This window comes from Amblyraja radiata, chromosome 2 (assembly GCF_010909765.2).
Source record: "Amblyraja radiata isolate CabotCenter1 chromosome 2, sAmbRad1.1.pri, whole genome shotgun sequence".
NCBI lineage: Eukaryota > Metazoa > Chordata > Chondrichthyes > Rajiformes > Rajidae > Amblyraja > Amblyraja radiata.
Window position 1 is genome coordinate 63,545,898 of NC_045957.1, and position 25,642 is coordinate 63,571,539.

Here is a 25,642-nt window from a genome sequence, read left to right on the forward strand (position 1 = left end):
AACTTATGTAATGTATATAGTATCCAATAATTAATGAACCATAAGAGTTTCATTCTTATTATTACTTGCTTGAAAAATGCTTCCAAAATGCGAGCGGAAATTTGTGTGAAGTCGGATTTCCATAAGTTAGGTCATTCATAGCACGGAGAGTCATAGTAATTGGAAATGCTGCCAGAAATATTGTACATATCAAAGGACACTAGTAGTAAAATAAATGTTGCTAAACACAGTACGTTATATTTACAGCAGAACAATATAGAATATTCACATCTAGTGAAATTATGTTAGGATTTTGGATGCCCAACAGAACAAATTTAACTGCAATAATTTACATTATGGAAACTGGTAATCAATGAGGAATGTCAACACGATCTCTTACTTTTTCATCTTCTTCAGTGAATGGTACTCCAGCAAGGTTCTTGTTGATGGCTTGAGCCACCCCGATAATTTCCCCATCGCAGTTCTGAATCGGCATGCACAGAATGGACTTTGTCTTATAACCTGTCAGCTTGTCAATTTCATCATTGAACCGATGATCCTTCAGAAAATAAAACAGGTTATTTGTTTGGTTATATGAAATAGGTAAGAAAATGTAGTTACAGTGACATCAGTCAATCTATTCGATCCAGCAATTGATAAAGAACTCCAGACTGAAGGAACTGTTAAACAAATGCTCTGACATCTTTCATCCAACTTCTACACATTTTAAAATGGGATAAGAAATCTAATAAAATTGGAGGAATGGAATTCAACATGGACCCAGAGGACAAGCTGCAAGTATAGAACATGGAACACTACAGCAGAGGAATGGGCCCTTTGGCCCACAATGTTTGTTCATAAGTTCATAAGTTGTAGGAGCAGAATTGGGCCATTCGGCCCATCAATCTACTCCACCATACAATCATGGCTGATCTACCTTTCCCTCTCAACCCCATTCTCCTGCCTTCTTCGCACAACCCCAGACCAGCACACCAGCACTAATCAATCTCCACCTTAAAAATATCAGTTGATTTGACCTACAGTGTTCTGTGCCAAATAATTCCAAATTCATCACCCTCTGACTAAGGAAATTCCTCCTCATCTCCTTAATAAAGTTACATCCTTTTGCTCTGAGCCTAAGGCCTCTGGTCCCCACCTCATCTTTCTAAACTCCAGCGAGTACAGGCCCAGTGCCGTCAGATATCTTATGTCTGCACCGAACATGATACCATGTTAAACTGATATCATCTGCCTGTATGTACATAATCCATATCTCTCTAATCCCTGCATTTCCATGCGTCTATCTAAAAGTCTCTTAAATAACATTATCGTATCTGCCACCACCACCACCCCCTGGCAATGTGTTCCAGGCCCCCACCACTGTCTGTGAACAAAACTTGCCCTGCACATCTCCATCAAACATCCCCCCCCCCCCCCCCCCCCCTCACCTTACAGCCATGCCCTCAGGTGTTGGATATTTCCATCCTGGGGAAAAGGTTTTGTCCACCCTATCCATGCATCTCAATATTTCATATACTTCTATCTCTCTTCAGTACATATAATACTGTAATGTATACTTTAGTATATATCAATATAAAATACAATTTAGATAATAGTTAGAAAATACAAAATGGAGTTTAGAAGGATAAGGGGGAGTTGGGGACATAATTGAAACTTACCGAATAGTGAAAGGCCTGGATACAGTGGAAGTGAAGAGGATGTTTCCACCAGTGGGAAAGTCTAGGACCAGAGGCCAAAGCCTCAGAATAAAAGGTCATAATTTTAGAAAGATGAGGAGGAACTTCTTTTGTCAAAGGGTGGTGAATGGGTGAAATTCACCACCACGGAAGGCTGTAGAAGCCAAGTCAATGGATTTTTTAAGGTGGAGATTGATAGATTCGTGATTAGCATGGGTGTCAGGGAATATGGGGAGAAGGCAGGAGCACGAGGGAGAGGGTAAGATAGATCAGCTATGGTGGAGTAGACTTGATGGGCTGAATGGCCTAATTCTGTCGATATAACATGAATTAAGAGTACCATTTGCAGTGATAACATGTTATTTGGTGTGCTACATATAATAACACTGGTTGGACCATGTTACTCATAGGATAGAAAATAAATTGTGTACTTTGAGGTGATAATAGGTGAGGTGGGAGTATATCATTCAGTACTGGGTAATACAGGTCAGGCTATTCCACATAAAAGATAATTGAACATGTGTATTTATATGATGAAACAATCTAGAGTATTCCATATATAGGTCAATGCAAGCTGATGTGGCCCATTAAATTCATATAGGTCAGAATATGCCGAGTTAAAGATACTGCTGAATCAAATGATTTCAACAGTGCATTTGCTGGCTGAATGAAAGTGTTAGTTTAGTTCCATTCTCTTTTCATTACTACATTATCATTATATGTTTTAGTATTCAAATGTTTACCCTCTTTCCTGCTTTTTTGTCCATTGACCCAAGTACCTAAATACAAAACAACCACCCTGCTGGGTGCATATCTTGAAGACCTTATAAAATTGCACCACTTCCTCCCTGCTCCACATGGGCTGATAGAACAAAAATATAGAAACATAGAAAATAGGCCAACAGGAGTAGGCCATTCAGCCTTTTTAAACAATGGGACCCTTTTTAAACAATGGAACAACATGCGCAGCACGGCAATTCTCTGGCACTATTCCCGTTTCTAATGACATTTGAAATATTTCTGTCAAAGCCCCTGCTATTTCTACACTAACTTCCCTCAATGTCCTAGGGAATATCCTGTCAGGGCCTGAAGACTGATCCACTTTTATATTTTTCAAACGTGTCAGTACTTCCTCTTCTTCGAATCTCATAGTTTCCATAGCAACTCTACTTGTTTCCCTTACCTCACATAATTCAATATCCTTTTCCTTGGTAAATACCGAAGAAAAAAATTGTTCAATATCTCCCCATCTCTTTTGGCTCTGCAGATAGCTGTCCACTCTGACTCTCTAATGGACCAATTTTATCCCTCGTTATCCTTTTGCTATTAATATAGCTGTAGAAACCCTTTGGATTTACTTTCACCTTACTTGCCAAAGCAACCTCATATCTTCTTTTAGCTTTTCTAATTTCTTTCATAAGATTCTTTTTACAAGTCTACAGAGAGATTTAGGCCATTTGGAAGAGTGGGCTGAAAGATGGCAGATGGAGTTTAATGCTGATAAGTGAGGTGCTACATCTTGGCAGGACAAATCAAAATAGGACGTACATGGTAAATGGTAGCGAATTGAGGAATGCAGTTGAACAGCACCAGAGACCCAGATTTGATCTTCACTACGGTGTTGCCTGTACGGAGTTTGCACGTTCTCTCTGTGACCATGTGGGTTTCCTCCAAATGCTCCAGTTTCCTCCCACATACCAAAGACATGCAGATTTGTAAGTTAATTGGCTTCTGTAAATTGGCCGATAGAATTAGTGTACAGGGTGATTGTCAGTCGGCTTGGACTCGGTAGACCAAAGGGCCTATTTCCACGCTGCATTTCTTAACTAAAAGTACTGTCAATTAAACCTAAAGGAAGTCTAATTAAATCATTTCTGCAAGTTTGTAAAGGAGTAGTAATAACCTCAGTTAAAGATACTGAAAATAAAGTCACTAGCTGTTTGAGGGAAATCATCTAGTAAAACCCCTTGGTGCGAGTCGACCCACGAGTGACTCCGAGTTTAAAACAAATTAAACTCGTGGTAATCACGTACAATTAACGTAGCGGGAACGTCGGAACTCGTGGACGCATCTTAGCGACTCGTGGCGCTAATGGCAGGTACCCGGGAAACTTTTGAAACATTTTGAAATTTGAAACATGTTTAAAGATTTCCACGAGTCAAATTTTCTCTTGAAGTTAAAATTTGAAACATTTAAACTCGTTGTAAGAACGTTGAGTTTACCGTAGTGACTCTTGAGAATACCGTGGGTTTGGCCTGAGTGCCAGAAGTGAAATGTTGAAGATTAGTCAGATCTTAATGGAAAATGAATGGGGGTCTGAAATTAACTTGGATACTTTCGATGGGAGAGAGCCGCCGATGAAGCTGAAGGTACAGAGCGAAGATGGGGGCTCAAGCATTGATGGGAAGGGTTAATGTGAAAAGTGACCATACTGAGGGAATTCCCACGTATATGAAGTAGAGAGAAATGTGAGTTCTACATAGATTATGTTTGAGCCAGCGAGGAGACATTTCTTCAGATAATGATTTTACAATGTGAGGTGACATTATAAGCCATGGGATATGGACACAAATTGCTGGAGTAACTCAGCGGGGCAGACAGCATCTATGGAGAAAAGGAATTGGTGATGTTTCGGGTCGAGGCCCTTCGTCACACTGGTTTTAAAAATAAATTGGATAGGTATATGGATGGGAAAGGAATGGAGGGTTATGGTCCGAGTGCAGTTAGATGGGTCTAGGGGGAAATAAGTGTTCGGCACGGACTTGTAGGGCCGAGATGGCCTGTTTCCGTGCTGTAATTGTTACATGGTTATATGGTTATAAGTAAATGTAATCAACAATTAGTCTTGCACCAGTCATATCAAAGCAGTCAGTGGCCACGAAATCACACCAACACCTCGACTTCCTCAGAGGCTTAGGAAGTTTGGCATGTCCCCAACAACCCTCACCAACATCTACAGTTGCGCCGTGGAAAGTATTTTATCAAGATGCATCACAGTATGATTTGGGAACAGCTCCATCCAATTGCAGAGAATTGTGGATGTAGTCCAGACAATTACACAAACCAACCTCCCTTCCATTGCCACCAGCATGATCAAGGACGAGTCTTACCGTGGTCATTCCTTCTCCCCTCTCCCATCAGGCAAAAGGTACAGAAGTGTGAAAACGCACATCTCCAGATTCAGGGACAGTTTTTACCCAGCTGTTATCAGGCAACAGATCATCTTATCACCAACCAGAGAGTGGTTCTGGCCTATCTGGAGACCTTCAAACTATCTTTAATAAGTCTTTACTGATCTTTATCTTGCACTAAACATTATTCAGCCTGTCCTGTATCTGTACACTGTGGATGGCTTGATAGTAATTATGTAATCTTTTCACTGTCTGGATAGCACTCAACAAAAAAAACATTTCACTGTACCTCAGTCTACTTGATAACAAACTTAACTGAAAAATACTAAAATTAAAAACTAAAATCAACATATCACCAGCATAAGACATGGATTTCTTCTTTGCAGAAGGAGAAATCAACTCATGGACAGGTAAAGCAGCTGAATGAGAATGCAGGGAAGGAGTTCATTTTGCATTACTAAAATGAGATGTTGAATTACTTCTGTTATTCACAACTCACTTGTGACCTTGAAACTGCAGCAGATCTTTTACAAATTGCTCCTACAAGAGAGTTGAATTGCCAAAAGAACATTGCTTTCTGTTCAAGGACCTCGTTAATACACATTGCCATGTTGTTGTATTATACATCTGTCACAGATTCTCTCAAAGTTTGTATCATGCCTTGGGCAGAAAAGCAGTGACAATAAATTTGAAGAGAATGTAAAATGGTGTCTTTACTGTAAACCCAGAAGCTTGCAATGGTGCTGAAAATATTTTAATGTAGTGTTTTATCATTACTCATTGCAACGAGAACTATGTACGGTCAAAAGAAAAAGCATTCCATGATTATACAAAATGCAAAGTAAATATTGCATTTCCTCATGTATTACTGTAGAAGTGGTGGGATTGCAGACCACCTACTCTTGATAGTCAATGACATTACCAAATCCTTCACCATCTGGTCAGTGGGTCATAAATACCATATCCCCAAGAGCAGATCAGAAGCTGGTATCTTGAAGCAAACATCTTCTGATGCCCAGAAACCTTTCCACCAACTAAAAGGGACAAGTCTGAAATGTGATGGAATAGTTGCACTTGGGTAGATGAGTGCAGCTCCAACAAGTGCAAAACCAACTAGGGTGAAACATCTCATGTGACTGACAGCCCATCAACCACTAAATCATGTTACTCCTCCAGCAACAGTACACAGTGGCTACACAATGTACCATCTATGAATGCACTGCAGCTGCTCACCTAGGTTACTCTGATAGCACCTTCAAAACTCATGATCTCTACCACCAAGAAGTGCAAAGGTAGCAAGCCCAAGGGAACACCATCACGTGCAGAGTCCCATCCAAGTTGAATGTTATTCTTATATGGATATACATCACTGTTCCTTCAATGTTACTCTAAGTCGTGGAACTCCCTACCCAACAGCATGGAGTCTAATTTAACCTGATGGGCTGCAATGGTTCAAGGAGGCAGCTCACCACCACTTTCGCAAGAACAGTGGGTAATGAATGCCGCTCCTGAACATTGAGTAAATGTGATATACTATCCAAATTAAAAAATGTTTACAACATCCTTATTTTTCTCCTTATGAAAGGAATGCTTGATAAGCCAGTTTTGTTAAGATTGTGACAGAGCTACTTTCTCCTCTTGACACTCACTGTGCAATAGTTGTTCTCATTGATATAGAACACTACAGCACAAGAACAAGCCCTTTGGCTCACAATGTTGATGTCAAACATGATGCCAAGACTATCTGTCACCTACCTGCAGATGGTCTACATCCCTCCATTCCCTGCATATCCATTTACCTATCCAAAAGACTCTTAAATACCACTACCAAATCTGCCTCAAGCACCAACCCTGGCATCGCATTCCAGGCATTCACCACCCTCTGTGCAAAAAAAGCTGCCCTGCCCAACTTCTTTAAACTTTGTGTAGGAAGGAACTGCAGATGCTGGTTTACACCAAAGATAGACACAACATGCTGGAGTTAACTCAGCGGAATCAGGCAGCATCTCTGGAGAAAAGGAATGGATGGAATTTCGGATTGAGACCCTTCTTCAGAATAGGAGACAGGGGAAGGGGAAACTAGAAATATAAAAAAGTACAGAACAAACCACAACCGGCACCAATGATTCAAGAATGTTGGAGCCCACAATGGTCCACTGTTGGCTGTGGAAGAGGTAATATTGAAGGGATACAAACAGTGAAACTAACAGCACGACTAGGGTGGGGGAGGAATGAAGAGAGGGGGAACACAAGGGTTACATGAAATTAGAGAAATCATTACTTATACTGATGGGTTGTCAGCTGCCCAAGTGAAATACGAGGTGCAGTTCCTTCAATTTGCATGCGGCCTCACTCTGACTGTGGAGGCCCAAGACAGAAAGGAAAGGGGAGTTAAAATGTTTGATAACTGAGAGATCGTGTAGGCCTACGCCGTCCGCCTTGGAAACAGGCCCTTCGGCCAATCATGCAGCGTTCACCCCATATGCTAGCACGATCCTACACATTAGGGACAAATTACAGGCGCCAATTAACCTACAAACCTGTACATCTTTGCAGTGGGAGTAAACGAACGCCCAAAGAAAACCCACGTGGTTACAGGGAGAATGTACAAAGTCCGTACAGACTGCATCCGTAGTCAGGATCTAACCCAGGTTTCTGGCGTTGTATGGCAGCAACTCTGCCGCTGCGCCATTGTGTCGGCCTAAATATTTTGCATGAATGCAGTCCCCCACTACTATGAATTTTGCAATTGAGTATCCTGCATTTGGGGACATTGCAGGCATCAGCACATTGAAGTGCAATTGGATAACATCGTCCTGGGAGAAATGCCTTTTGGAACGCCCTGCCTAAAACGTTTGGTTGGAGATGTGTTTTGTTTTGTTTTTTTCCCTCAATCATTGGGTATATATTCTATCCCCGTCAGATGTCCTGATTTGCCGATCCTTTTCTCTTTTAATTAATCAAAAAAGTGATGTAAGTATTATTGCGCAAACGAAATATCAGCTGTTGAAAGCATTACACCACAGATAGCTCTCACCAACTCATAAATAGAATAGAGTAATTCCTATTAATGAACATTGATAGTACTATTCAAAACACATCTAAAGCATATTCATAAATATTCTATGCTTCCATAAATTATTTTCTCCCTTCATAATCTCATTCATTAATAAGATAGGAGGAATCCAACTGGCAATTAAGCAAATAATTGTGAATAACATTTCACCCATAATTTGACATATTCTCATCTATTGCACAAATCTGACATCTGACGAATGATTTAAGTATATTTTATGTTAGAAGACTGAAGTGGTCAAGGTCAAAATGTTATTTTAAGCAACAGGACATTACAACAAATTAGTCATTTTTATTGTAATGATGCTCTAATTTAAAAGTTAATATTAATGAAGGGCTGCATAAGTAGACGATGTAGAGAATTGATATTAGATCAGCCCTGATCTAAAGCAGAGCAACTCGGGTTCAAAACCAGATAAGAGCGCTTCTTTGTTGTGAGATTCAGGAAAGAACAGCAGTTCTGGCTCCAGAAATGCATGCTGGCAAATCACATGTAGCGTTCAATATGTTCAATTTCTGATGAGGATACAAACATTCTGTGCCAGTTACATATCTGAGGAGCTTAGTTCTTACACAATACTATTTTTTGTTCAATCATTTTGGCAGGATTAGTGGGGGAAAAAAGGTTTCATAGCTAATTCCTTTGTTTACTATTTTACAAAAATAACTTCAGATGGTTACTCTCTCACACAATCTGACCTGTTAATAGTGTCATTACCTATACCAGGACTGTTCCATTTATTAATTGGTGTATGAAGAAATACTACCAATCTTATACCAATTTATTGTCAAATTCACTTTTTCTGAAACATATACTTCTCTTGTAATTTAAGACAAGAGGATTAATGTTTGCAGCAAAGCAACAAATAGAAATATATAATTTTGCTAGCATAAAGTTCATTTTTAATCCCCCCAAGTGTCAGTTAATGTAGTAAGAGCAAATGAGAAGAAACTAATATTTCTACAGTGTATTGCAAAGATTCCTGCTAATATCTTTACATCAGTTTTGTTCATAATTTCTTATATAGAAATAAAGAAGGAAAGAAAGACTTGCATGAATAGGGCAATTTTATGACATGAGATTCATGGGATATTTGATATCTCACAGCCAACAAGGTACAAGGTGCAGGAACCATTCTAAAGTGGGAAACATTACAATCAATTTGCACATACATGTCTAACAAATTGCAAATTGATGATATCCATATATTCTGTTATAGCGATTCAAATTGAAGAGCTAACATTGGCAGCTCACCAAGGAGACTTGACTTCTTTTCCATGAAATGGAATATTTTATAATAAATAAAATCATGAAATGCTAGAAATATTCAGCCAATTAGGATCCAATCAAGAACAAATATTACAACCCGAGGATGTTACAATTTTCAAGAAGCTTAGAGAATACATTAAGCATGCAGGAGAACAAGGATTACTGCCAAGAGCTTTGAGATCTAGATCTTCAAAACTATTTTCCTCAGGCTGTGCACTTGTACTGAAAGTGATAGGGAATATCATTTATTTATGCCATCAACTGATGGGTGGCTTCTGAGATCAGGGAGGCAGTCCCACAACTTTAGAATAATTCATTAATAAGGGGAGGATACAAAAGTCCAATCACAGTTTGCATTATCTATTTTGATCAATACATTGCTTCGCTTGCTGTAGCAGGCAGAATAGACACAACTGCCATAAATTACCTGCCTATTAGTGCCACAAACTAGCCAAATAATGTGCTTGCCTGAAAGAACCATAACATTCTTTGAAAACAGTAAACCACCACTATAACAGAACATGGGAAGAAGGGAGATGGGGGGGGGGGGGGGGAGGAAATAAGGGGATATGGTATCAGGGACGATGGCAGATTCGACAGTGACCACCAACACTTCCAAAAGCGTGAACTCACATTACATATTTTGTTTACAGCGGTAAGAAAGTCCAGGACCACATGGGGGCACTGCCCCCCAGAATCAGGGCACACGTGTGGTAGCGCTGGCAATCCTAGGCTGACTAGTGTAGATGGGACATGTTAGTCAGTGAAGGCAAGTTGGGCTGAAGGGCCTGTTTACATGCTGCCTGACTGTGACCACTTGGGGGCACTGTCCCTCACTATCAGGTTGCAGGTACCGTGGCAATCTCAGGTTGTCCCAGCAGCTCAGTCCTGGTCTTCAAAGGAGGCAGCAAGGGAATCTCAGGCTTCTTCCTGCAGCTCACCCTTACCTCAAGAGGAGACGCCAGCAGCTTCCAGTTTATCTTGGCAGCTCAGCTTTGGGCCTGACAAGGCAGTGCTGAGTTATCCTAGCAGCTCGATCTATGCACGTGTGTGCATGCATGCATGGGGACACAGTCCTTCAATGTCCATGGGCAGGAAGAGGCACTGGCATGTCAGGCTTGTCCCTGAACTCAATGTTAGCCTTAATAGAGGCACTGGTTGTCTATGGTTTCTTCCCAACAGCCCAGTCTTGACCAGAGTGGCACTGGTGGTCTTGGGTATGGCTCAGTCTTCCTCAAACCTACAGCCGGGAAACACAACGGTTCACAAAGTGGGAGGCATCCCACTTTATCTCCATTCTTCCCTCTGTCTAGGTTTTTTTTGTCGGGATGTTCAATTGGCCAACCAATATCAGCTAATTGGACCCAGCTGTTACCAATGATGCTGGGGATTGGCCTCTCCTGGTCAGTCAGTCAGCCAGTGATTGGGATCAGACCCACATCCAAGGAAGGGAGAGCTGTCACAAGGGTTACTACGTACAATACTATTGGAAAACGGCCAATTTACATACACTACACAAAATACACAATACCTCGGGCCGGCACTGTGATGCCACGGTAAAACTGGTACCTTACAGCACCAGAGAACCGAGTTCGATCCTGACCTTGCGTGCTCTCTGTATGGAGTTTGCATGTTCTCCCTGTGACCCCATGGGCTTTCTCTGGATGCATTGCAAAGACCTGCGGGTTTGTAATTTACTTGGTTTCTGTGAATAGTTCCTGGTGTGTAAGATAAATGGGTGATTGCTGGTTGGCATGGATTCAGTGGCCTGAAGGGCCCACTTCCATGATTTATCTCTAAACAAAACTAAATGGTTCACAAAACACTATTAAAAAGTGTAATTCTCCAAAGTATTCAAAACACTTCTACTCGTAGTAAGGACAGCGAAATAAACAGAGCTACATCAATGTATGTCTTGAACTGTCTGGCATTGCTTCATCATTCCAACATGCTTCATCATTCCAACATGCTTCATCATTCCAACATGCTTCATCATTCCAACATGCTTCATCATTCCAACATGCTTCATCATTCCAACATCTCCAATGATCAACATGCAATGTTTATGAATAACTGTTGTCAAACACATTTACAAGGCTTCTCTGAGGCAAGACTGGTGACAACTTTTACAGAAGCCACACAACAAATAATTGGCTCTGTGCCACTCAGAGTGCGGTGAAGGTCGAGTCAAACGCCTCTTTCAAACTGACGAGTTATTTCATTCTTTATTTTGTTCAGGCAGCACGGTGGTGGCATAGCTGCTGCCTCACAGCCCCAGAGATCGGGTTCAATCCTGACCTTTGGTGCTCCCTGTGACCGCGTGGGTTTCCTCAGGTGCTTCCGTTTCCTCCCACATTACAAAAGACGTGCGGGTTTATAATTTAATTGGCTTCTGTGAATTCCCCCCCCCCCCCCCCGAGTGTGTAAGATAGAACTACTGCAATGTAACGATTGCTGGTTGGCCCGAAGGACCTATTTCCACCCTGTATATCTCTACTAAACATTATTCAAATGTGTAATTCTGCAAAGAGTTCAAAATATTTCTAGTAGTTGTAAGGACAGTAGAAGAAACTGAGCAATATCAACTCAATGTACAGTATCTCTAAAACGAAACTAAACTAAGCTTCGCTCCAACCACCTCGCGGTCATTCCGTGAAACGACAAACGCAGTCTATGGCAAATTTGATCTGCTATAATCATAATCCATTATAAAGATGTCCATTATACAGAGAGTTTACTGTACATAAATAAAAAGCATAATGGGGGCTTTATGAGATTCTGTATTAAGACGAGCCAGCTAAAGCTAAATTTAGGAAAATCAGAGACACTCCCCTAGTTGTGACATCTGATGAAATTGTTTTATCATTTCGTACAATTGTAGTCCACTAATTGCCAAGCCACAATGCTATATTGCTTAAATTACCCATAAGCAATCTTAGGGATGAGCTGATCTAGATTTAATGGCTCAATGCTGAACAATCCCCTTTTTAATAAATCACTTTTCACAAATTCTCTGCAGCTTCATGACATCAATTTTGATTATATTACCAACATTAAAACACTATCTCAAGTTATGCACCCAGACTCGCTCATCTAATTTCTTCAATAAAATTCATCTTTCAGCGAAATTATTACTGTAACATGCCTTCTCTTTGTAGCAATATACTCAGCACAAACACGTGGACTCCAGGATGAAGACTGTGGCACGATATCCAGAAGCACACAATAATTCATGCTCAATTTCAGTTAGAATCTGAATGCATAAACATTTTAATTTTGGACATAACGAATAGTGGATATTCCCACTTGAGACACTGCATTCCATTGATGGATTCTTCCCATTAGAATGTCATGTGAGCCAACTGGAGCAGGAATGCTCCCATTCCACCACCTCAGAAAAGCCATGACATTCCTAATCCCAGGCGACACATACCAGTTCCAATCACATTAGAGTCCACATTTCTTTTCACCGATGTCCCAGATCATTCACTGCAGCCTCCAACCACTGAATTGCTACCTAGAAATTAGAAATCTTAAATAAGAACAGAAAATGCTGGGGATGTTCATTAGGTCAGGCAGAATCTGTGAAGGCAAACAAAGCTAACATTTTCAATCCACGACCCTACAGCGGAATGGTAATCCGGATAAAAGGACATTGATCTGAAATGTTAACTCGTGTTCAAAAGGGAACTGCAGATGCTGGAATATCGAAGGTACACAAAATTGCTGGAGGAACTCAGCGGGTGCAGCAGCATCTATGGAGCGAAGGAAATAGGCGACGTTTCGGGCCGAAACCCTTCTTCAAATGTTAACTCGCTCTCACTCCCCTGATCTTCTATGTACTGCCAACATTTCCTGTATTATTGTTAAGCCGCTATACCTGCCCCTCTATTTGACATATTTTTAGTATATCATTCAGGATTGAGAAAAACATACTTCCACTCCAGTTCGCTAGATTCTGATGTAGCTAATGTGGTCATTCTAGAACCCACAGACAGTCAAAGGTCAAGTAGGAAAATACTAGATGAGACCCGTGGCTAAATAGGTTGTGAGCCCGTGTAACTCTTCTACCATTAATGCTGGGTTTCAAACACTCAAGATTTGCAATGACTTGCCAAGTGCTCCTTTCCCAGGATTCTCAGGAGTTAGTACGGATGTTACATTTTTTCCAAGGAGTGCTGTGAGAACATCCTTGTTCATATTTCTCCGTCATATGGTAATTTCTTGCTGTAACAGAGCTCAAAATCTTGTCTGCTTCAGGAATCTAGTGCAGGCCTTGTGACTATCCAGTGCTTTGAGCTCTCTGCTGTACATAGCCCATAGCTCAGAAGTGCGCAATAGGGCTTTGTGCTGGGTTTTAGACCTTGATCTGCAAACACTCTCTATGATCTTCAAACACTCGTCACATGACACACTGAAGGTGAAAGTGAATTTCTTCATCAGTGTTTGCCTTTATCAAGAGAAGCTGTTTGAGATACTGGAAGTTATCCATATTTTCAGTCAGGGTCTTACCATAGTCCTTAATTTTCCGGGGTGATGCTGTAGATTAATAGGGAAGTAGGGGTGGGACACATACTCTTGTATGCTTCAGTGAACAAATCAGCAATTACTTGGATTTTAGTAACCAAATGCATGCATGTTTTAAGCATTGTCTGTGTGCTACAGCCCAATGAGCAAGGTTGGCATGATCTTGGTTCTGGGATGGGTCAACATATGTTAAATTGTTTCCCATTTCCCAAGAAAACTCCACTCTAATATGGTGTCCCAGGGCCCCAGTCAACCAAACGCGAGACAAATTCTCCACATGCCCTCTCAATGGATGCACTGATTCCCAGGACCATCTACAGATTTCATTTGCTGTAGCTTCTGATCACAATCTGTAATAAATAAGTTATTTAATCACAGGGTCTCAATGTACTGGCCCTCAATTTTCCTTTGAACTTATTGTAACAGCTTCCACCTCCTCTCAGGCAGAGTAGTCTTCATCAGGACAATGGACTATTAATACAAATCTCATCTTTCCTGGAGTTCTTTTAACATGAACCTCCACTCTACATTTGCCATTGTTCCTACCTGTGGAATTAATTTATTCTGATTTACCTTATTGAAAAGCTTTCATCATTTCGATCGCAACTTTGACATTTCTGCAGACACAAGAAAATGCAGATGCTGAAATCTTGAGCTAAGGAATGTGCAGGAACCTGAAGCAAGGCCTCAACCCAAAATGTCCTCTGTCCATTTCCTCAAAAGACAATGCCTGTTCTTCAGTTCTTGATTTTTTACTTTTACATTTTTGTTTCATCTACACTACACATTCTCAGCTTCTCTTAACTAACAGCGACATAACTAACATTCCCCCCATTTGGAAAGATCAATGCCCTTGCCTTTAGGTGCATCTACACAGGATACATCTCCCATAAATGGCCAAACACTTCTTATCCATTTGTACCTGAAAACTCCACATCTATCATATAATTACTTTAAAGACTTGACTCACACATGTGAGCAGTCACAGGCGTTGTGCGTTTTCTTCACAGTTTCACATAAAGTTATTTCAGGCAGACCCTGTCTTCCAAAAAATAGCTTGGTGGATCTTTCTCCACCAAGTTTGACATAGGAAAGGAGCAGCTGGATATCACATATTCATTCCAAATGCAACTGCACTGGCAAATGAATCCAGTTAGGTGTTATTAACTGATAGTACTGTATAGATATTGTGGGGGGGGAAAAGGTTTAAAAAACATGAGAAGTTCTTTTTTTCCATCTTCCCCATAATGCTAGCATTAGACTTTATACTCCTCTCTGAAGCAAAAGATTCAAAATTTGTGTTTTAAACTAACGTCCCAATAGCTTATATCAAATACAATGTGCAATTCTGCTTCCTGGATTTAATAAAAATAATACGATCATGTGTCTTTTTATTGACTGAAATGGGGCAGACTATATCGTCCACTGTGCGGGAAATGAAGCACTGAAGAAATCATCCTTTAACATCAATTTCCGAGGACATCCTAAAAATATTTAAAGTTTATTTTAAACTATTTTCCCCTTCAATTCCAAAACTATTTTGCTGATTAAACCCGATTACATTAGTTTGTGATTAATTTTACTTTTGATCTGAAAATACATGCTGAAATTTATATTTTTATGTCCCAAACTCGGGAAACAAATATTTAAAAAAAACCTGCTTGCAATTCTTCCATGATGATAGAATTTTTTGCCAGTATGGGGCCAAGTGATACATAAAATTCTGTAACCTTTTGCTCCTGTTACTCCGTTAGAATGCCAACACATACATGTCATGGACACATTGTTACATACGTTTTCTCCCAAACTACATGGAGTAATCAAATATCCAATATATTAATAGATTTATGTCTAATTGTATTCACAATTCTGTGACAAGAACAACATAATGGACACTAAGCAAAGTGGTGCTCCAGGCGTAAGCTTCATGGGCCAGGTGCACACATTGGGAAATAACATGCATGCTCCCCATGACTTTGTACCCATTAAAATAAACAGATGGAAAACCATAATGATATCCCAATATAGATATGACTTCACAAGAGGAATACGATGTCATTAAATCAGACCCATAGCACAATTTTATTAAAGTGTAAAATGTAAGTGTAAAATTAAAATTTGATTAATTTATAAATACAAGGGCATCTGCAACTATAAACATTATGCAATAGAGAGATGAGTTGGGTTTCAATTAACCACACAATTAAACAAACGCAGGTTAAAAGCTCAATGTATCCTTGTGTTGGGATTAATACATAATTAATTACAAGAAACAATCATCGTTTATGTAATCTGAACTAAACAAAAACCATAAGTAAAAAATGCTCGACAATTCCTATGTCAATCAAGTAAATATTCTGAGATTTGATGGAAGACACATTTAGTATTGGCCAGAAAATGAAATTCCATTTATTATTTTTCCTCATCAGTCAACTGCAAACAAGTTATCAGTTGAAGCTTTCCCTATCAGGGAGAGAATCAAGAAGTTCAATTAGGAGCTATCGAAATTACATTGTAAATATGATAGAAAATAGGAAAGATCAGGAGAATATCAGGACAAACTTGGTCACTTAAGTTAAGATTTGGCTAAGTTTGTGCTCAATGCCTAGAACCAACATTTGATTCATTGCCATTGCTGGTCATATTTTTCATCCCTAGACACACTCTGTTTCCCTTTTCAATTACTTGAGATTGTTACAATATCAGCAGTGAGCTAATCGATAATATATACACCTATGAGGTGATTGTTCAATTGACATGTTCAATGTGAATGAGCAGAGCTTAGAGCTCTCTGGATCTAAAATACAGAGATTCCGGTAATTTATGAAATTTGGAAGTAAAGTTTGTCATTTGAGGAGAGATTAGATAATCAGGACCATCCTCTTAACTTGATCTCATCAACACAAACAAAATTCTTATGACTCCATAACTCTATTCTCTGTGCATCCAAAACACCCAAATTTGAAACCAAGGTCTCAGTGGCTGTGACAGGAGGACAATAGATTGGTTGAAAATGTATTCTGTTAGTCATTGATATAATGAACTCAATGGATTTGTTATTCCGGGAAAGTAAATTACTGGAATACTAAAAATATCACTAAATAACAATACCATGAAAAAAATGTATTGAGTTGAGTTTACTATGGGTTATTTTCCACCAAGAAAACCATAAAGAAAAGTACTAGATTAGCAGAAGCTCTAGGGAATTGATTCAGAGAATATTTAATCGGGTAGTGAACTGAAATCTGGAACCAAAACAAAGGATGCATTGGAACAGCCTGTAGTCAACTTTGAAGCAAATATCATAAAAATAAATAATACAATATTCTACACGCAATGCTTCAACTGATGAAGGCAAGCATACCACATATTCTTTCTTCACCACTCTATTTACTTGTGTTGTCACTTTCGGGGAGTAATGGACCTGGAACTCAAGCTGCTTTGATACATCAGTACTGTTAAGGGTTTTGCCATTTTAATTTCTCATTACATTCTACCTCCCAAAGTGCAGCACCTAAATCTTGCTCAGGTTAAACATCAAATGCCAATTCTCCACCCATATCTGTAACTGATCTAAACCCCATAGTGTCCTTTGACAGCCTTCCTCACTGATTGAGGAAGCCTTCCCCACTGATGACTCCACTAATTCTGGTGCCATCTGCAAATTTACTAACCAACCCATCTACATTTACATCCAAGTCATTTTTTTTAATATATGAGGAGGGGCACGTAAACCTCTGTGGAATGCGGAAAAGGGTGGGGATGGTAAGATATGATTGATGGTGGAATCACATTGGAAGACACAGAAATGTTGGAGAATGAGGTGTTGGATGTGGAGCTGGTGAATTAAAAGACAAAGATCAGGGGAACTATCATTCCATTTGTGGGCAAGGAGAGCAAAAGCACAGACACAGAGGAGACGCTGCAAGGGATCAATGGCAGCAGGAGTGAACTCATGTTTTTGTCTCTTTTGTGAGATGGTCTATATCTATAACTCTTTTTCTCAACTCAATTTCTTGTAATCTTGGGCAGGCCATTCCCATACCAAGAGGTGATGCAGCCTGACAGTATGGTGCATCTGCAGAAGTTTGCAAGAGTCATTGGAACATGCCAAATTTCCTCTGTCTCCTCAGGAAGTAAAGATGTTGGTGTGACTTCATGGCTGTCGTATCAATGTGTTTGCCCCAGAATAGATCGTTGGTAATATTAATGCCAAGGAACATGAAGCTCTCAACAATTTCCACATGCGCATATTGGTGCTAATTGGGGGATGTTCTCCAACATACTGTCTTGCTTACAATGAGAGAGAGGTTCACAAACTGCTGGGGAAACTCAGCGGGTGCAGCAGCATCTATGGAGCGAAGGAAATAGGCGACGTTTCGGGCCGAAACCCTTCTTCAGAGAGGTTGTTGCCCTGACACCACATTCCTATATTTGCCGTCTCCTACCTGTACTCCATCTCGTCAATGTTTGTGATCCGGTCCACCAAGTGGTATTGAGTTTTATGTTGAGAGTTATTATGGAGGAGGTGTTGTCACCGGTCCTCACTAAATGTTGGTTGTGGGTCAGAAAGTCAAGGATTCAGTGGCAGTGGAGTGGATAGGGGGTGGGGGGGGGGGGGGGGGGGGGGGGGAGAGGGTGAGCGGGGACACTTATATTTCCTAGGTCCAGGCATTTGAAAATGAATTTGGACAAGATAATGATGTTGGGCAGACCTATAATCAATAAATAGGAGTCTAATATGGGAGTCCCAGAGATAAGTCATGGAGATGTTGTCTGCTGTGGACTTGTTGCGATGGTAAGCAAACCACAGTGGATCAAGGCTGATTGGGTAGCTGGCTAATGTGTGCCATCACCAGTCTCTCGAAGCACTTCATTACAGTGGATGTCAGAGCCACTAGACAGTAGTCATTAAGCCACACTACCTTACCTTTCTTTGGCACCAAGATGACAGTGGGCTTCTTGAAGAAGGTGGGGACCTCAGAATGGAGTAGTAAGAAGTTATACTAACAACTCTAATTCATCAGAAGACCAAGGAAATTTGGTACGTCTCCAATGACTCCAGTTTCTACAGATGGTATGGAAACTGCACTGCCCAAGATTGGAAGAAATTACACAGAGTTATGGATGAAATCCACGCCACAGGCAAAGCAGCTTCCCCAAGATCAAATCGCTCCATTCTTCTGGAACACAGCAAACACAATCAAGGACCACTCCCAAACCAGGTCATTCTCTCTTCTCCCCTCTCCTTTTGGGCGGTAAATACAAAAGCTAGAAAACCTGTACCATCACAGTAAATAACTGCATCTTTCCCACTATTATCAAACTCTTGAATAGATGCTCAAGATGAATTCCCGATCATCCAATACCTTACTCCAACCCTTGCGTTTTTTGATACGCAATTTTGCTCCAGCTGTTACACTACATACTGCACTCTTGGTTTTTTTTCTTTTGCACAGCCTGATATACTCGTGTATGGTATGATTTGCCCGGATAGCATGCAAAACATGCTTCTCGTTGCATCTTGGAACACGCTACGATAATAAACCAAAACAGAATTGTTTCCATTGGCATTGGAGTCAAGTTAATGGACACAGTAAAGATGATGGCAAAATAATCAATATTAACAAGAGGTAACTTTTTTTTTTAAATGGTTAGGTTGTGGAATGTACTGCCCGAGGTAGTGGTAGAATCTGATTGGTATCTGAAATACTTACTGTATCCGTTGTTCAAGATGTGGACTCTTATACATCGGCGAGACTGCAGATGGCGCGATCGTTTCGCAGAACATCTTCGCTCAGCCCACGTGAACCAACCTGATCTCCCTGATGCTGGACACTTTAATTCTCCTTCCCATTCCTACACAAATCTCTCTGTCCTCGGTCTCCTCCATTGTCAGAGTGAGGCTAAACGCAAATTGGAGGAACAGCATCTCATATTTCGCTTGGGCAGCTTACAGCCCAGTGGTATGAATATTGATTTCTCTCACTTCAGGTAACCCCAACATTCCCTCTCTCTCTATCCATCCTCCACCCAAGTTGCACAGCTTACAATGGCCTGTTTCCTTTATCATCTTTACTTGTTTTCATATCTTTCATTCATTGTTCTTTATCTCTCCACATCACCATCTATTTATCTCGTTTCCTTTATCCCCAGCCAGTCTGAAGAAGGGTCTCGACCCAAAACATCACCCATTCCTTCTCTCCAGAGATGCTGCTTGTCTCGCTGAGTTACTGCAGTGTTTGTGTCTAACTCTGGTTTAAACCAGCATCTGCAATTCCTTCTTACACATGGTTTCGTGTAGGGCTGGTAAGGACTTGACATGCTGAATGGTCTTCTTCCAACCTGTAACCATACTGCGATTCTGTATTTCTACAGAAATGACACAGGGATGAATTTCCCCTATTTAGATTGACATTTGCTATGCAGATCCTGCATTTGCTAAAAGATTGAAAGGAAGGTGGCCAGAAAACCAAAACATCAAAGATCTTGCATTCCATACATAAATTTACTCCTCAAACCATTTTAATCAGGCTCTTGTCAATCGGGATTTTTTTTTCACATCTTATGCCAGACTACAGCACAGGAAATAGCCAGAAACAAGTTACTACCAGATTAGCTCCACTTATTGCAGTGGAGCAACTGCAGCCCCCATTAAATCCAAAACATGAGCCTCTTGCGTGCAGGATCAGTAGACTATTTCTGTACAATTTGCTAATTGCGAATGCGCTGAGGTATGGCAATACACTACTGGGCTGTTTGTAAGAAAATAATTTCACCGTGCATTTGAACTTCGCACATGTATGCGACAATAAAAGCACCATTGACCCATTAAAATTCACTCCAGTTGTTTCCCTAACACAGTATTATCACCACTAGCAATCTCATAGTTTGATGATCTTTTCAATGCCACTTCCATTTGGAAATGATCACATTTTCACTGTGCATTTGCACTTCACACGTGCGAAATATAGAACCACTGAACCATTAATATTGCTGGACCACACTTTAAGGCAGCAGAAACCACTGAGGTTCCTCTCTTCCCAGGGAGATCTCTTTTCAGGGACCTCTGCAAATCTTCACCTTCCAGGGACCTATGCAAACCTTGCCTTTTTCTTCCGAGGCATCACCAAAGAATCCAGGCAAGGTGTATACATGTTTTGTAGATCTTTTATCATTACTCTATTAGTCTGCCCATATTTCCCTTATTTTACAGCCTCCACACTTATTTGAGCAGCTATTACTTCATTGTTGGATTGATACGGCTTTCTTTATAGTCGGCGCCACTGAATATTAACTCACAGTTTGCCTCTTACAATGAAATAAACCATTTATGTAGTCCATGTGGTCAGGATGACTAGGCTCCACTCCAGTTCTATGGAATCCATGAATTCTGTTATAGGTGAGTAGAAAATGTTAGAAGGTGCGGGTGGGTGGATAGTACAGAACGTGAAGCACTCCTGCTATTTTCACCGGCCTTCCGTGCGTTTGAGAATGGACTCAATGTTTTTCATAAAACCTGAATGTTCGTTTGAGCATTTTTGGCCGGCGACTCCCACAAGATGGTGGGAGAATTACATTTAAGAGAGAATGCATTATGAACATCCTTCATTTGTTTCCACTGCCCTCTTGAGATTGTTCTACCACAAAGAGCACAGAGTAAAGACTCGACATTGGGGATGTTGGTCTGGCAGTGGATATTCACATAGATTCTCTAATCCTGCCAAATTTTAAAGATTTCGTAGAGACAGAATTGGTGGTACTTTTCTGGTGATGCTGGTTGTCTACTTTCAATTCAATTCAATTCAATTCAACTTTATTGTCATTGCACAAATACGAGTATAGGTACAACAAAATGCAGTTTAGCGTCTGGTCATAGTCATAGTGCAAGATAGTAGAAGTAAAAATCAAAATACAAAATAAGCATACAATAAAAAAAAAAAATACTGGTTAACAATGTGTGGATTGTGGATGAATTAAAACTGGTACATAGGCAAATAACTGTATACAAATGGGAGAGTCTAAAGATCTAGCGACGGGACTCTGAGTTCAGCAGTGTAATGGTGTTATTGAAAAAGCTGTTCCTCAGCCTGCTTGTGCGAGACCTGAGGCTCCTATACCGCCTCCCTGATGGGAGGAGGGCAAACAGTCCATGGTTAGGGTGAGAGGGGTCCTTGATGATTTTCCCGGCCCGTCTCAGACACCGTTTTCGGTGGAGGGCATCCATGGCAGGGAGCGGGGCACCGATGATGTGCTGAGCGGTTTTCACCACCCGTTGCAGTGCCTTCCTGTCAGCTGCGGTGCAGCTGCTGTACCATACCGTGAAGCAGGTGGTCAGGATGCTTTCGATGGTACAGCGGTAGAAGTTGGACAGGATCTGGGGGGACAGGTGAGCTTTCTTAAGCCTCCTCAGAAAGTAAAGGCGCTGCTGCGCCTTTTTGATCAATTTGGTGGCATTGAGGGACCAGGACAGATCCTCTGAGATGTGTACCCCGAGGAATTTGTAGTTGGAGACGCGCTCCACCTCAGTCCCGTTTATGTGGATGGGGGTATGTCTGCCACCTCTGGTCTTCCTGAAGTCAACAATGATTTCCTTCGTCTTCTTGGAGTTGAGGACGAGGTTATTATTGGCACACCAGGCTGTCAGGTTCTGGACCTCCTCCCTATAGGCTGATTCGTTGATGTCGCTGATCAGTCCTACCACCGTGGTGTCATCGGCAAATTTTATGATGGCGTTGGAGCCATACTTAGGGACGCAGTCATGGGTGAAGAGGGAGTAGAGGAGAGGGCTGAGCACACAGCCCTGTGGCACGCCGGTGTTCAGTGTTAGAGTGGAGGAGGTGAGGTTGTTGATCCTAACAGACTGTGGTCTGTTGGTGAGGAAATCCAGTGTAACTTAACAGGGATCACTGCTACCCAGTAGATTATGAGCTCTGTGCCAGGCTTAATGTTTTGACTTCAATTCTAAGGATGTCGTGTGCTGCAACAGGGTAAGCTTTGTTTTCCACATCTTTAATGCAGGGCCCATCTTCTCACACACTTCAAGGAAAATATCGACCATGACTTGAGCTCAGTCTCCAAACGTGCACACATATAAACATCGTCCACGTACTGCAGATCGATGACCGAGTTGCAGCAACTTTAGATTTGTGGTGGAGGTAACTTTTCAATTGTTTCCTATTTGTCCTGTAGATTAGCATTACTCTAGTGAGAAATTTGTTGGAACTCAGGGAAAATATTGCAAGAAAATGTCTGAGAAAGGTGTGAGGGTGATGGTGCAGCCATGATTAACACAAATCTGCACTGAAATTGGGTTTGTTTTGGACAAGATGATTAGAATTACATGCAATTAGAATAGCACACAATCATGTAGCAGATATAGAACAAATGCCTGAGAAGTTAAATTTGAACGAGTTACCCCTCAGTTCCTCTCAATTAATGCAATCAAAGCTTCAGCAACGTCCAAAAAAGGCCTGTTCTCTCCATTGGTCTTGGAGTGGCATGCAATCAAAGTCATGTCTATAATCATAAGGGATAGGAGTAGAATTAGGCTATTTGGCGCATCAAGTCTACTCCTCCATTCAATCATGGCTGATCTATCTCTCCCTCCTAATCCCATTCTCCTGACTTCTCTCCATAACCTCTGACACCTGTACTAATCAAGAATCTATTTATCTCTGCCTTAACAATACCCACTGACTTGGCTTCCACAGCCTGTGGCAAAGAATTCCACAGATTCGCCACCCTCTGACTAAAAAAATTCTCCTCATCTCCTTCTCAAAAGAACGTCCTTTAATTCTAAGGCTATGACCTCTAGTCCTAGACTCTCCCACAAGTGGAAACATCCTCTCCACATCCACTCTATCCAAGCCTTTCACTATTCTGTACATTTCAATGAGGTCCCCTCTCATTCTTCTAAACTCCAGCAGAGTACAGGTCCAGTGCCGACAAACACTCATCATAGATTAACCTACTAATGCCTGGGATCATTCTTATTTCTCCCTCTCCAGAGCCAGCACATCCGTCCTCAGATATGTTGCCCAAAATTGCTCACATTAGTCCAAATGTAGCCTTACCAGTACCTTATAGGGTCTCAATATTACATCCCTGTTTTTGTGTACACGCCCTCTTGAAATAAATGGTAGCATTGAGTTTGCTTTCTGTACTACTGATTCGGCTTGCAGATTAACTTTTTGAGAATCCTGTACCAGCACTCCTAAGTCCCTTTGCACCTCCGATTTCTGGATTCTCACCCCTCTATGCCTCTAGATGAACAAAATACACAGTAGTTTGAGGAGTGGCTCTTTATCCATTGATGCTAGTCGAGGACTGACCAGGCAATAACTCTCCCTGTGATAAAAATTGTACTGGGTATATATGAACCTTTTTGTTTACGATTGTGACAATAATAGTTTACTGTGTCCTCATCTTCCCGAAAATATTAGATTCACCTTTAGGATGCTATTGATCCACAAATTAACAGTAAAGAACAGTTACAACAAATCAAACAAATGGCGCTTCAAGACATATTATTTAAGTTAATTCACTACAATAAATACATTGCAGTTCACAGTAGTGACTATTAAATTTGAATCCAAGATTCACAATTCAATAAAGCATTTTTGAAAAATTGGTAGGAGTTGACAGAAAGAGAATAAGATAGGGCTTTTGAGGAATGTAAAGAAAGGGGGAAAGAAGACAATTAGAAGAGGCAAAAAGGGCCACAGATAGCTTTGGGAGAAAATCCCAATTCTTATTGTACCATTATTAAAAACAAGAGGGTAACCAGGGAGATGGTAGGACTGCTCAAGGATCAGGACGGGAATTTGTGCCTGGAGTATGGGGTTGTAGGTGAGGTACTAAATGAGTACTTTGCATCTCTTTTCACCATGGGGAAGAACATGGAGGATAGCGAGTTCAGTGTGGAGAATACTAATATGCAAGGGCAGATTGAGATTAAGAAGGAGGTGGTTCGGGAGTCTTGAAGAACATTAAAGTTGATAAATACCAGGACCTAGTATTTATCCCAGGTTATTGAGAGACAAGAGAGGAAATTGCAGGAGCCTTGACAAAGATCTTTGCATCTTCTCTAGTCACAGGCAAGGTCCTGGAGGACTGGATAGTAGCTGATGTTGTTCATTTAATTAAGAGGGAAGGCAGAGAGGATCCAGGGAATTATAGGCCAGTGCCCCTCATATCAGTAGTACAGCAGCTAATGGAGAGGATTCTTCAGGACAGGATTTACTCCTACATTCTGAACTGGCTTGGTAATAGAAGTCTGAGGGTTGTGGTGGAAGGACAATATTCAGGCTGGAGGTCTGTGACTAGTGGAGTTTCAGAAGAATCTGTGCAAAGACCTCTGCTGTTGTGACACATATGAATGATGAAGACGGGTTGGTTGATAAGTTTGCAGATGACACTAAGGTTGTTGAGGTCAAGGACTGTGAGGAAGGCTGTCAAGGTATACAGCAGGATATAGATCAATGATAGAATGGTGGATAAATAATGGAGCTTAATCAGAGCAAGTGTGAGGTGTCATAATTTGGAAGGTCATATGCAAGGGGAAAATACCCAATTATATCATGAACCCTAACAGCAGGATATTGTGGTCCAAGTCCATAACTGAAAGTATCAACACAAGTATACAGAGTGATAAAGGCAACAGAAAGTATGCATGCTTTCACATGTCAATGCATTGAGTATAAGAGTCATAAAGGCATAGTGCAGCTGTGTAAGACCTTGGTTAAGCTGCATTTGGAGTAGTGCATGCAATTCTGGTCATCCCATTACAGGAAGGATGTGGAGGCTTTGGAAAGGATGCAAAGGATGTTTACCAGAATGATGTGAGGATTACAGGGTGTTAGCTACAGGGAGAAGTTGAACAGACTTGGTTTGTTTTCTCTGAAATGACAGAAGCTGCAGCGAGGCCGAATAGAATTATCTAAAATTATGAGAGGCATAGG

General features: G+C 40.9%; 1 protein-coding gene across 1 annotated transcript in view; it reads right to left on the reverse strand.

Annotated features, from left to right (window-relative positions):
* Positions 1 to 25,642, reverse strand: part of LOC116990306 (dual 3',5'-cyclic-AMP and -GMP phosphodiesterase 11A-like) — a 266,877-nt gene that overhangs the window by 215,446 nt on the left and 25,789 nt on the right. The window contains exon 2 of the mRNA XM_033047817.1: positions 380 to 538. Coding sequence (XP_032903708.1) covers positions 380 to 538 — 159 coding nt within the window. The remainder of the gene's footprint in view (positions 1 to 379; positions 539 to 25,642) is intronic.